The sequence below is a fragment of the Meleagris gallopavo genome, chromosome 6 (genome assembly GCF_905368555.1).
Source record: "Meleagris gallopavo chromosome 6, MGAL_WU_HG_1.1, whole genome shotgun sequence".
In the NCBI taxonomy this organism is placed as follows: Eukaryota; Metazoa; Chordata; class Aves; order Galliformes; family Phasianidae; genus Meleagris; species Meleagris gallopavo.
In genome coordinates, this window is record NC_139409.1 from 30,896,021 (window position 1) to 30,909,386 (window position 13,366).

General features: G+C 41.1%; 1 protein-coding gene across 3 annotated transcripts; it reads left to right on the forward strand.

The window, feature by feature from the left end:
- The first annotated feature begins 4,416 nt into the window (after positions 1 to 4,416).
- FAM221A (family with sequence similarity 221 member A) lies at positions 4,417 to 13,348 on the forward strand. Of its 3 annotated transcripts, XM_085226199.1 has the most exons (9): positions 4,610 to 4,748; positions 4,865 to 5,468; positions 5,997 to 6,170; positions 6,679 to 6,869; positions 8,070 to 8,276; positions 9,043 to 9,153; positions 9,623 to 9,711; positions 11,037 to 12,585; positions 12,630 to 13,348. In XM_085226199.1, exons 2-8 carry the CDS (start codon positions 5,389 to 5,391, stop codon positions 11,097 to 11,099), a joined length of 915 nt encoding a protein of 304 aa, XP_085082325.1. In that variant the 5' UTR covers positions 4,610 to 4,748; positions 4,865 to 5,388; the 3' UTR covers positions 11,100 to 12,585; positions 12,630 to 13,348. The 3 variants fall into 3 exon arrangements, with proteins under 3 accessions (XP_085082327.1, XP_085082325.1, XP_085082326.1); XM_085226201.1 differs by lacking the exon at positions 4,865 to 5,468 and having other exon boundaries at positions 4,417 to 4,748; positions 12,630 to 13,345; XM_085226200.1 differs by lacking the exon at positions 12,630 to 13,348 and having other exon boundaries at positions 11,037 to 12,617.
- Positions 13,349 to 13,366: the final 18 nt, after the last annotated feature.

Sequence of the window (13,366 nt, forward strand, 5' to 3'; positions counted from 1 at the left end):
GCCTGCAGGATTTGAGCTAATATATTTGACAGTATGGAGAAGGTTTTCTTTCGGAGGCAAGTTTTAATTTTATAGCAGCTAAAAAGGTGAATCAGACTTTTGCAATGTTGTATCCCACTTGTTTTGTTGCCTTATTTTTTATATTTTAATAAAATTTAAAGTTTTGTTACTTCTATACATCAACTATATATTTTGTGTGGCCCAAGACAATTGCTCTTCGTGCAGTCAGGATCATTAAGATTGGAGAAGACCTCTGGAATCTTACGTCTAGGCCCGCCAAAAGGTTGGACATCCATGGAATAGACTGTTACGGAATTGATGCTTCACAAAGCCTCGGGTTCTCTGGGATGATGCACGCATACATTTTGTGTCTGTTTAAAATATCATTAAGATTCTTAAAATACGGCCCATGTTGAAGGAAAAAAATTCACATGATATACATCATTGTAATCACACCACAGAAATGCCAGTGGCATCACATGCTGCAGAATTATCAGTAAATGACGTAATTGCTACAAATTTCCCAACTCTGTTTCTCAGCCCTCCGGTAAAAACCTTTCATTATGAGTTGGCCCTTGGTTGCATATGAGCTTGTATGCACCCTGAAGCATTCATCAACTTCCTGTGGTTGGTCAGTAGATGTCTAATCATGGTCTGTTTTTACTATGGCAAAACTGAAGAGAAATGTGTTGACATCTTGTATGTGCCCGTAAGCTAGAGCTAATCGTAAGCTTTATTTTTTAATTGTAGCATATTCTATGGTCAGTGTTAGAACAGATAGCGATAGCTTTTGTTTTTAAGTATATCAGAATATTGGTAACAAATATGGAAGGAGGAAACAATTGGATGGAGACTGTTTCCATCATTCTTTATGCTACTCTAATTGGTCTCAGTTTTGGAGCAGCTAATTAGAGATGATCATTTACCAAACGCATAGAAATAGAATGGCTGATTACTATTTTAAAAGAATGACTTAGAGTCTAAAAGACAGTTATTTCTGATTTACTTATTATTCCTTTAATAAATTAGCTATTTTCTATTTACATAGGTATTTCACTGAGGTGATTTTTAAAGCACTTCTCAAACTTGCCGAGATTTGAAAAAAAGTTATGAGTTGCACATTTCATTGTTAACAGAGGGTGTTAATGGAGAATGTCAGCACCCTGCGCAGCTTTAATCTGTTGCCTTTGATGTGTAGGTGGCACCTCAGGTCTCCCAGAGCTGTCCTGTGGGTGAGTGTCCATATGTTCGGCCCACTTCAATATGTTCCAAGAGCTTGGGCCAGCAATGCCTGTATGCTACATGGCAGACACAGGAGGTAAACAGCCATCTGGACTAAACAGAATCATAGAATGACCTGGATTGAAAAGGACCACAATGATCATCTAGTTTCAACCCCACTGCTATGTTCAGGGTCACCAACCACCAGACCAGGCTGCCCCGCATGTGCTAATCTGATGGTTTACTGTGCAAGGGCTGGTTTGGCTTGGTATTTAATGATTGTGATTTCAGGTTTCCACTAACAATCCCTTAGAAGGAATGGGAGACGAGACAAGGTTTTCTGAATCCAAATGTATTCCAGTACTTTTGCTATGACACAGGAGCACTGGGTGCTTGAAATAGCCGTGTTATAATTTTAGGAATGGATTTCTTTGCTGAAGTCTTTGACTCTTTATGTCCGTTTATGTCTGTTTGAATCCAAACAGACTCTGGGACACTGCTGAGCTGAACACTGGCTCTTTGTCACAGAGATCACTTGCTGGGATCAAACCTGTTAATAAAGACTTGGTTTTTAAGGTGGAGGATTAGTTGTTCTGGGGCAGGTGGCCCACAAAAATTTTTCTTATTTTGATGCTGAAATATGGTACAGATGAATGTACCATATTTAGCCCTCACCAACAGATTACTTATTCAGAAATACGGCTCTGACATCCAAACCTAAACTATTTAAGGGCACCATTTTATATGAAGATTTCTTGGATGATGTACGGGAAGGTGTGATACTGAAACTGCTCCTTCTGTGTGACCCAAGCTTGCCAGAGCTCACTTCTCGCTTTATTGGCAGAGCTGGGATCTCTGGCACTGGTGGAATGTGTGTACAGATGAGGCATTCCAGCTTTAGTGCAGCTCCTGTACAGTGCTGTGTTCCCCAGTACGTGCTAATTCCATGTTTGCAGCGCTTTTCCTCCTGCTTTCCAAGTTCCCTCTTCCCTGTCTGTTTCAAAATGTTGGTCACTGTAGGAATTCTTTTTTTCTTGGAGAGACATTCCTGACATCTCTGTTTCCCTCATCTAGCTGCTGCTTTGCAGGAGCACGATTGCCACCATAACTTGCTCCCACATCATCTCTGCCTTTAAGATGTATGAGTTCTGGGTACAGAGCTCAGAGGGACAGATCTGTGCTGCAGTGCTGGCTGCTCTGCTGCCATTTCTTATACATGGGGCATAGCCACAGGGCTAACAGCCCAACCATATGCCATGTCACCTTGCTCAGATCCTGCTGGAAAGCTGACAGTGACCCTGTGGTTTCAGCTCTCTGGGGGAAGCATTGGCAAAGCACTACTTTGGTCCTTGTGACATCTCTTCACCTTCTGTTTCCTTGCTGATGGCTTGCCCAGTGCAAAGCAATCCAGAGATTTCTTTGAATAGCCATGAATTTTTCAACAGGTATCTGTCACTTCACTTTTGGAAAAGCTTTCCCTCTCGCATCTCGCTGCGACAGCCTGAGTATGAGCTCATGGTCATGCTGATGTGCAATTTAAACACCAATTTCCTAAAGCTCAGTCCAGAAAAATAACACTACATCCCGTGCTCTCACATTCAGTCGCTGTGCATGAAGTGCAAGGGTCCCTGTGTCTGTATCAGGCGGTCAATTCATAGATAACGCAATAAGTATCAGAAACAACCGCTGTGGTCTGCCTACTGCAGAAGCAGTTGTGCTGCTGCTTGTGGCACATTGAGAGCTGAGGGGGAACTGTAGGTTGCCAGAAGCACCTGTGGCTATGGGCTGTTCCTTCAGTTGGCCTCCTTTTGTCTTGAACTATGGATGATTTATTTCAGAAAGGATGAGCTTTCAAAGAACATTAATGAGTTGGAGGTAACATTTATGGTATCAGGAGGCAGCTTCGGTGTTCTACATGAAATAGATCTTCCAAGCTGTGCTGGGTAAATGGCAAGTGCTTTCTTAGGACCAGCACTTAGGTCCAGTGCTATCTAGCTCTGGATTCTTTCACACTGATGGGGACTGTGCTCTAAGAAGCTGCAAATACTGCTGCTGGGTCACATCCAGCACAACCTGATCCAGGTTTATAAATATCTGAGGTGTGGCGGCCATAGCGGTGAGGCCAGTCTCTTTTCAGTGGTACGTGGAGACAGGACGAGGGGAAACGGACATAAGCTGCAGCATAGGAAGTTTCGCACGAATGTGCGTAAGAACTTCTTCACGGTGAGGGTGACGGAGCACTGGAACAGGCTGCCCAGGGAGGTTGTGGAGTCTCCTTCTCTGGAGATATTCAAGTCTCGCCTGGACGCCTACCTGTGCGACCTGGTGTAGGGAACCTGCTTTGGCAGGGGGGTTGGTCTCGATGATCTCTAGAGGTCCCTTCCAACCCCTACAATTCTGTGATTCTGTGATCCTTCACATTCTGTGTAGATACCTTCATTCACCAGAATGAAATGCTCCATAAGGTCTAAGTTCTCCCCTGGAGGAACCTTTAGGTTTGGGATGTACAAAATTACATTCAGGACTGGCAGAGGGTGGGAAGAGATCAGGGTGAGGTGGGCTCTTTGTTAAATGTGCACATTGTGGGATGAGTCGTAACAGTTATCTTCAGCAAGAATTACACAACATATGAAGGCAGGTCTGAAAGCAATGCCTCTGATTTCATTATGTTGGCCCATGATGTCAGAGGTGGATGTTGGTGGTATGGCAGCACAGGTTGAACCTTCCCATCAATATCCTGCTATGTTCCATTGCTGTGTGACAGATGGCAGCAGAGGGGCAATCTGACATGATGGCATCTGACATGGAAGCGTTGATGAAGCAAAGGGCTGTCACTGAGTTCCTCCATGTGGGAAAAAATGACACCCATTAACTTTCACTGATGTTTGCTGGATGTTTATAGAGACCAAACAGCAGGTGTTTGAGCAGTGATGCGGAGGGTGGTGCCAGTGGTGAGAACTGGTGTCACCTCTATGAGCCAGAGTCAGAACAAGCAGTCCATGGAGCAGCGACATGAATTCCCCATTGCAGAAAAACTTCAAGACGAGGATTTGTACGTGGGTGGTTTGAGTGTGCAGTCCTCAACCACATAAGCTTTGCCTGTCCTGAGCACATGACAGCTGAATGACTTGCTGCACAGTGGGTGACGAATCCGCTTCTTGGCCGCTTCCACCCCTACTACCCTGAACAACACCTGGCTTCCGTGGTACTGCAGGAACAAGCAGTGAAAGCCAAGCCGCGCGGGGCTGCGTTAGCCTTTATTTCACACAGAACATTTCCAGGACTTCTGTTTGCTTACAGCGCACGGCAGCAGGACGACAAGCAAACAGGTCCTTTCCGGCAGCAGCCAAGGGCTGGGTGCAGCACGGAGCCGCTCCCCGCGCGGCGCGGTCAGTGCGCGCCTGCAGGGCTCGGGGTGCGGGGCCGCTGCCCGGCGGTGCGCGCGGGGAGGCCGCTGCCGGCGGTCCGGGAATGGAGCGGCTGCCGGCGGACGCGGCGGCCTTGGAGGAGTACGCGGAGTACCGGCGGTGAGAGCGGGGCCCGGCCCGGCCCGGGCGTCCCGAGGGGAGGGGAGTTCTGGGAAACGCGGGCGGATCGCACCGAAAGTAATGCCTCCCGTTTATTTCCATGAAAACTACAACAGATAGAGTGAGCACAGTAACGGTATTTGACAGAGCAGATTCTCAGCCACAAGACACTACTTTCCAGCGCGGTCACCACCATCAGCTATGCATTGTCACCCGTGATGAACGAGAGCCCGCATGCCACACTCAGAAGAATCTGCACCAGTGGACGTGACCCACTGCTTCACAGTCACTATGGCAAACATCACTGCTAGGAAAATGTTGCCCACACAGTCCGTCTTCCATCGGCCCAAACAGAAGGCACCGAGTGCACTACATGATGGGTGTGGTACGAGAGCCCAGCCAAGATCTGCAGTGTGCTCCACAGTCTTCTAAATGGGATGTGGCCTGCCATTATGGTGTTACAAGGGAAAGGTTGTCTTCTCTGGCCTGACTGGCAGTTCGAGCCTTCAGCTCAGTCAGAGGTCGGAGTTAAAGGTTTGTCCAAGTTCCAGGAAATCCAGAAGGGTCGCCCCTTTCCTGTCCCAAAAGACAATGCCCATCTCTTTACCAGCTGAAGGCAGTGTCTTGAACATTTTCTTTGATGGAGAATTCACATGTCACTACTCCATGGCCTGCCACCCCGTCTCTAGCTCGTATTGGTGATACTGCATCTCATCACAGGTAATGATGTGATCCAGGAAGCTGTCACCTTCGGCCTCATACTGGTTCCATGGGACCTGACAAACTCTCTCACAGTTGCCACTGCTGAAACACACCGCCCATCGCCTTGCTGTGCTCACATCCACTGTTTGGTCTCCATTAACACTCAGCATGTATTGATGAATGTCAGTGGATGCCATTTTTTCTTCACGGAGGAATTGAGTGGCACAGCTTTGCTTCATACACACATCCTTATCAGATGCCATTCTTCAGCCTGCCCCTCTGCTGCCATCTGTCACAAGGCAATGACATATAACAATACTGGTGGGAATGTTCGACCTGTGCTGCCATATCCCCAACATCCGCCTCCGATGCTGTGGGCCAGTATAACGAAATACCAGGCATTACTGTTGGAACAGACCTAGTATATTACTAGAATAGTAATGCGCAATTTTTTGCTTTTACAGCAAAAATACCATTATGTATTGTTTGGTATTCTGGGAAACCTTTTACTTTCTCCTTTTTGACTTTTTTATGACATGCTTACAGAATTGTAGGTGATGATGACGGAGGAAAGCTTTTTACCCCAGAGGAATACGAGGTGTACAAAAGAAAGGTGCTGCCCATCCGGCTGCAGAACCGTCTGTACGTCAGCTGGAGATCCCCCACGGGCATGGACTGCAAGCTGGTGGGACCAGAGACGTTGTGCTTCTGTACTCACCGGTGGGGTTCTTAGCTTTTTTTTTTCTGCACCTTTGTATTCTTTTTACATCAAAGAAACTCACATTTTTCTAGATCCAAATACAGCACAGGCAAGTTAATTTAAGGTCTGTTTTGGAAAATTAGGTTTTGAATTTGTAAGAATTTTTCTTTGAAAATCTAAATCCCAGTAACTTTTGTGCAGGCCAAAACAATTCTCTAGCCATCAATAAATTCAGCTTCAAGGCACAAGTTACTGTAGATCAGATTGATTGTGCTAGTGTTATCTGTAGATGCGATTGGTTCCGACATTGTTATCAAAATGAAAGATAATGATCTGTAATATTTATAAAATAGATGGATGTAAATATACCTGAAATTAAGTATCTAATTAAACATCAGTAATTAACAGTAATTAAGGTAATTAAAGATACTTCAACTCAGAAGTTGTAAGCTAAATTATAAGTCTTCTGACTAGTTTTATCACACGTACTAACAAGGTTATAAAAGCTGTTATTTTTGCCCATTTCAGGTATAAACAACACAAAACAGACTACGAAGTGATTCCCAAAGACCGTCCCATCTGCGTGCCGTGCAGAGTGAGCCACTGTCCATGCCAGTCCTACCACTACGTTCCTCTCAATGGCACACAGCCTATCCGCTGTAGGTGCAAACACTTTGCTGATCAGCACAGTGCAGCACCTGGATTTTCCTGCAACTCTTGTAAGTTACCATCAGCTTGCAGCAACCTTCGCTTGTGAACTGATTGGGAGCTGTGTCTGCCCAGAGCATTGTTAACGCTGTAACAAAGCAGTTCCTGAAGATACTGATTGTTGGTCCAGAAATGCAAATGGCAGCAAAATTCCACACAAAAGGTTTGGGAAAGCATTCAGGGGAAGCTTTTTGCTTCACTTGATTGAGGTTATTGTAATGAAACAGCAGTAATAACCATAGAAATTAAATAGTGCACAAACTTCTTGGGAGCCTCACATTGTATAAGCTGAAGATTTTTTCTTAGATTTCTGTAATATTAGTGAATTTCTATCGTGAAATCTATTTAATATGTACAGTAAAAATCATAATCAGCTTTTGCTGGATGAGGTGAGAATCACATCCCACAGGATTAACATAAAATATTTATGTTCTGTTATGACAGCCTTTCAATTGTTTGCTCTGAGTAATGTGTAAAACCTAAATGTGCATTTGGATGGTTCAAAGTGGAATCTTAGAACAAAAGGTTTTAAATAATCATTTATGTTCTACACTTCTTGTTGTGTTTCTTGAAAAGAGCAGGCACTTCTGAGAGCTTCACAGATGGCACAGAGAAGGGCTAAGACTTGCTTCAGTGTCGTTTTATTGTACTAGTGCTGCTCTATCCCAGCTGTCAAACATGGTAGATAAATTAGATGTAATATTAAAATTTTAAAAAGTAATTAATGCATGGTACGTGCAATATTTTGTATGAAAATACAGAGTAAGAACTCTATGACTGAAGAGTGCCCAAAATGAAGTAAGCAAGCCTTTCACAGTTCTAAGAATGCTCTACAAAATGATCTGTAACTGAGATTAGTTACGGGAGGTCATAAATAGGTTTGTAATGCAGTCCTAAAAGAATAATGAAACATTTGTAGTTCTTGTCCAGATCTCCCTCCAGCAGGGGTTTACAATATTTGATCTGAGCCTTACTTAGGGTAGATACACCTGCCCTATATCTGTTTCATATTGTGATGAAATGAGGCTGAAATGCTTTAGCAAAGACCAAATCATGTACAAGCTTCCCCATAGAATATGTGGCTGGATGCTTTTGCAGTAAAGAAACTCTAGTTTTTTACAAGATCAGTTTGGAGAAACAGCGTTTTGTCTGCTGTGAAGTATAAATTCCATTATCATCTCGCTCATAACATTTATTTCTTTGTTAATTAGGTTCCACGTGTTCAGGATTTCACAGTTGCTTTACCTGTGGCTGTGGTCAGCCAGCATATGCACATGAAACAGTAGTGGAAACTAAACAAGAGCGGTTAGCCCAGGGAAGGCCAGTGGGGCAGGATGTTCCCTATGCTGCAATGGGAGGACTGACTGGGTTCAGTTCACTGGCAGAAGGCTACATGAGACTTGATGACAGCGGAATAGGTGAGTGCAGCTGACCTAAGATGAAATTTGAGTGCTCCAACTGGGTATTTTTGTGAAGTAGTCATTCAACAGAGACTTTCAGAATCTGAAGGTTAACTGGATCAAAAGGAGTAGGACTTAAAGACAGATTTTTTTTCAGCAGTCCTTATGTATGAGGAGACCACTGTCCTGTCCAACCTCCCCTAGTGACATGATGTTCTGTCAATAATTTCAGTGTTCAGCACAGTAGCTTCTAGCTGAATTGTATGTATTTTAAAGATAATTCTGCAACTTCTCTTTTTTTTTCTCATTTTCATTTTGTATTTATGTTAATCCTTTAGCATAATTCTGCCCAGATCTTCCTTTTTTATATTATTTCAACATTAATGCCCCCCCCCCCCCCCATAGATCAGTGCCCGTTCTGCACACACACACACGCACACACACAAAACATTTGGACTTAGAAACCTCTGCTGCTCTGAGGTTTTGTGTCATATAGTAATGGATGCATTCTATCCTGAAATACTGTTTTATTTATTACTTCCATGCACTCTCTGCTTCTTTTTTCATATTCAGATCTTCTTTCCTGGGTTTGTTGTGGTTTAGAAGCTATACTGTAGTCTTAACTAAAGACTTTCATTTTTTTTTAAGCCATCTTCTTTAACGTTTTTCTGCAGTGTTGTTTGTATGAATCTGTTCCTTTGTTTTGATACCAGCATCTATGTTTTTAATGCATTTTGCAAAGTGAATTTTTGTTTTCATTCAACTTATTATTTTTTTTTAACAGGGACTCCTTCTGCTGAGCTGTTAGAATCCCCTGTAACCAGCATGGATCATCCATTTCTAAAGGCATTTCAGGGACCTTCTAGCTCTGCTCAGACCATCTCGCAGATAGCAGGTGGCATATTAGTAGAATAATACTTCTTACAATAAGTGTATCATATAAAATCTAATTTATTTATGAGTTGTAGCATGTTTAGGGATAAGAATCAAAGTTAAATACTAAAACAAGTCTTGATGCCTACTTATCTGGAAGTTAGTGTAGTTGTTTAGCTCAATCCAGTAAGAATGCCTTCTGCCAGAAAGTCTTTTCTGCATGGAATTAGGAATCAATTATGCTTGCTTTAGATCCCTTCTTTTAAAAAGTATTTAGCCATTAATATCACTGCTCAATTCCTGTTTATCATAGCTGCCAGCCTTAGACTAAAAGGGATGCTCATTAGTTCAACTTCTGGGGTTTGTTACTTGCATATAAAGGTATTTTACTACATCCATACTACATCTCATTTTTAAACTAGTTTTGCCAATACTGTGGAATAGAGTGTTTCATTAATGAAAATGTTTTCTTGTTTTTTTTTTCTCTATAGGTGGTTCCAGTGCCACAGCACAAGTTTCTCATGAAAGGCGTTCAGAAGAAGATGACATGGCTTATTTTGAAAAACGTTATCAGGAGCGGGCAAGTTATTGTATTTATTGCTTAATTTAAATACATTCTCACAAAGTGATGGCTAAGGTAGTTAAACATCTAATTGAAGTGGCATATAAATATATTATGTCATCTCTTCATGTGAAAAACCAGCCTATTAAGATAAGGTTTGAAATACAATTATGTGCTGTTGCAGGATGGTAGTGGTCAGTCATGTCTGGATGGTATTTGCCTTAAACAAATGGATTTTTATTGTGTTAACTCTTCATTACACTAAAAAAAACTGCTAAGAGCTTAACTGCTGTTACACTTGCTTCTTGCAACAAGAACACTGTTGGAGCTTTGTGAAACTTTAAATCATTTTCTTTATTTTGGAAATCATTACAAAATGTGGTCAAATGTTGCAAATATGGGATCAATTTATAGGAGAAAATGTTATCATAACAATCAAATTGCTAAGTCTTTTCTCCATGCCAAGATTTTCTTTTCTCTGCAAAAGTTAGAAGGGATTTCAGTTACAGACCTCACAACTCTAAATAAGGAAAGATGTTTTACAGGAATGCTTAGCAGTCAGCTTGCTACTATGCATCCTTTGCTTATTTTTGGTGTTACACAGGGAAAAAAAAAACATGTTAAAAATACTGTTTTCTTTCTCCCTGCATTTCTGATAGCTACATACCCCTTTTGTATAATTGCTCTAAATAGGATTTCATTCACTTTATCACTTTATGATTTCAGTCACTTTTATATCTTTTATCACTTTTATAATAATACACGAGGAAAATTGTTGCTTCTGAAACCAACAGTTATATTTGTTTGTACTAATTAATAAGTCTTACTACAAAATGGATGAGTTAAAATAGGTGCGTGCTGGCAGATCATACCATGCTCTAAGAGCCTACTGTGTGGAAAAACTTGCTGAGAAGAGGTGACCTTGTGCTGTGCAAGGTGTTGAGATGCAGGTTTAACATCTACTTCAGCAACAAAATTTCATTGTGATTTTGTGCATGGTGGTTGTTCTGTGTCAGTTACACTGCTGTAATAAAACACCTTTAATTTTCATTGAGTTTAAGATTAATCCATGAATTGAGGGACTTTGGCCTTGAGGGAATACCTACATTGCCATTATCAGAAATAAAGGCAGTCCTGGCTTGAATAGCAGAGGAGCGGCAGAGCTATGAAAGCACTCCTTTGTCACTTGATTCAAAAGTGAGCATCTCTGGGTTGAGCTAAGAATAATCTCTACCTCTCTCTGTCCCATAAATCGCTGCTAAATTTGTAGAGGCTCAATATTGCATTATTAGCCTACTTGCAAATTAACTCTTGAATCACTGTTGTGACTTTCTTTCTAACAGCTGAAAAAGGAGAAGGCTGCTAAAGGAAAAGAGAAAAGTCTGGTGCCATCAAAGAAGCCATGAGTTTAATGAATAAATATTAACTACATGGTTAATCATTTATTACTTGTTGATTACATGTTAATTACATATTAATTGTTTAGTGAAGAATATTTTGTCACTGTACCTATTTGTTTACTTCCTTCTTCCCTTCTTTATTCAGTTCTGTTCTTTTATCAAAATTAATTTTTAATTATCTTGTAATAAATTTGGTACTTTAATCCAAGTGTTTCTAGTTGCTAGAATTGCTATATAAGTATTAAAGTTATATAAGTATGGAAAATCATATTTAGAGATTTACAGAACTGTTACTGTCGGAGAGAATAAGCGTGTTTTAAAGCATTACATTGCAGCAGGGCAAAGGAAGTATTATACATCCTGTTCTTAGACTTTCATGATACACTTATTTTATAGAATTGCTAGGACTCATCTTGTTCCTGGATTTGTACTCGGTTGTGTTTGTTTTATTAAAGCTAACATTTTAATCGTTAAATCATTCATTTTTCTTTCTGTTGGTTTCGTCTCCATTGCATATAATTGAGATGTACCTTTTGTTTCTCACACTTCTCCAGGCTCTGTTCTTCCAGTGTATATTTGTCATGTCTGAAGTTCCATGTGCTCACAATTTCCATTTCCACCCATTCTTACTGGCTAGCTGAAGGGATCCTGCTGTCTGCATAGCAGTGACTGTTAGACTGAACTTTTGACAGTATAAAGTGGAAATGGATATGCTATTTATTGCACATAAGTAATTATATATCGCTTGATATAAAGTTCTTTAACCAACAGGTTCTCTTTCATCATGTCTAATGCAAGAGTCCCTCAAAATGGGAGATGTCCATTCGTTTTGTCTGTGCGCAGCTGTGGCAGAATATATGGTACTAAAGGTTGTGGACATTTGTGTGAAGACTTAAAATTTTTAACGCTGTGTGGTGCTTTAGGTCTGTTAAGTAGCATGATACTGAAAACCTGGCTGAGGCTGCAGGATGGTTGGAATTAGGAGGCAAAAATTGTGCCTGAGTTAACTTTGTAGGCTCGCCTGAAAACAGAGATGTAAGGCTGTTTGTCCTTCAGAGCTCTTGAACATGGCTCTTGGACTGAAGGTTTTCAAGTGGTAAGTGTCTGCTGAGACTTTATAGCAAGAGCTGGGAGAAGCTTTAAAAGCTTTGATTCTCATCAGAGAGCTGAATGTGGTGCCTGTATGTGCCATACTGGCAGAGGAAATCAGGTGAGGTGGAATGCATTTGGGCAACTTCCTCTTTTCTTCAAATAGCAGCTGTGCAAAAGAAGGAAGGCTTTCGGAGTGCGTGTGAGTCATAGAGTGACTGATGGAGGTGGCTGGATCTGAGTGCAAACAGAATAAAGGCTTGATTACCCAAATTCAAGCAGGAACAGTGACTGCTCTGCCCAGTACTGTGTGCTGTGGTGCTATTACCTTAGTTTAAATGCATTATATATTCAAGTGTATACTGAATGTTTAAAACGTATCTTTACCTTTAAATTCTACATTGTTTCATATGGTTTTATCTTAATAAATAAAAATACTGATTTGAGCTCCCTCTTCTGGTTCTTATAAGCAATCATTTCTACAGTACCTCTACTTGAGTGGTTTCACAAAAGAATTACAAGAAAAACCCCCCCTCCTAAACACTTCTAAAAAATGGCAAATATACAGAAAAATATATATATATATTTCTGTTTTCCAAGAGATTACTACAAAGTAAAGTGAGAAATGTATTCCAGTAGTCTTCTATTTATCCCTATAACTGTAGCCACTGGAGAACACAGTTCCAGAAATGTATGTGTTCATTTCAAAGATGAGGTGTATCACAACAATATACTTTACAGGGAGAGGTTTTAATAGTTTCATTTCTCCACTGGAAGAGGGAAAGAAAAAAGGAAAGGGAAAGGGCAGAGGAAGAGGAAAAAGAAGGGGAAGGGGAAAGGAAAGGGGAAGGAGAAGGGGAAAGGAAAGAGGAAGGGGAAGGGGAATGAAGGGATGGGAAAGGAAAGGGAAAATGGAAAAGGAAAAAGGAAAAAGGGAAGGACAAAGGAAAGGATTTAAGTTAAAAATACTTGCCAATTTTAAATGCTTGATTTGCCCAAATCCAGTTTTACTGAACTTGACACGTCATTAACTCTTTTTCATCCTAGTCAATCTGTTAAAATTTTGTTCTATGCTTAAACTCATTTAAAATTTCCAGTATAATGACACTAAAAAGTCATTACATGTAATACTTTATAGTTGGAAAAATAGTGGGATTTTAAAAATATCAACTGCATTAGATATT

Bases quoted from the DNA above. Each gene is read 5' to 3' on its own strand.
- FAM221A (XM_085226199.1), top strand. From the start codon at position 5,389: ATGGAGAATTCACATGTCACTACTCCATGGCCTGCCACCCCGTCTCTA. The intron at 5,469-5,996 runs GTAATGATGTGA...ACATGCTTACAG, and splicing joins GATACTGCATCTCATCACAG to AATTGTAGGTGATGATGACG. The intron at 9,154-9,622 runs GTGGCATATTAG...TTTTCTCTATAG, and splicing joins GACCATCTCGCAGATAGCAG to GTGGTTCCAGTGCCACAGCA.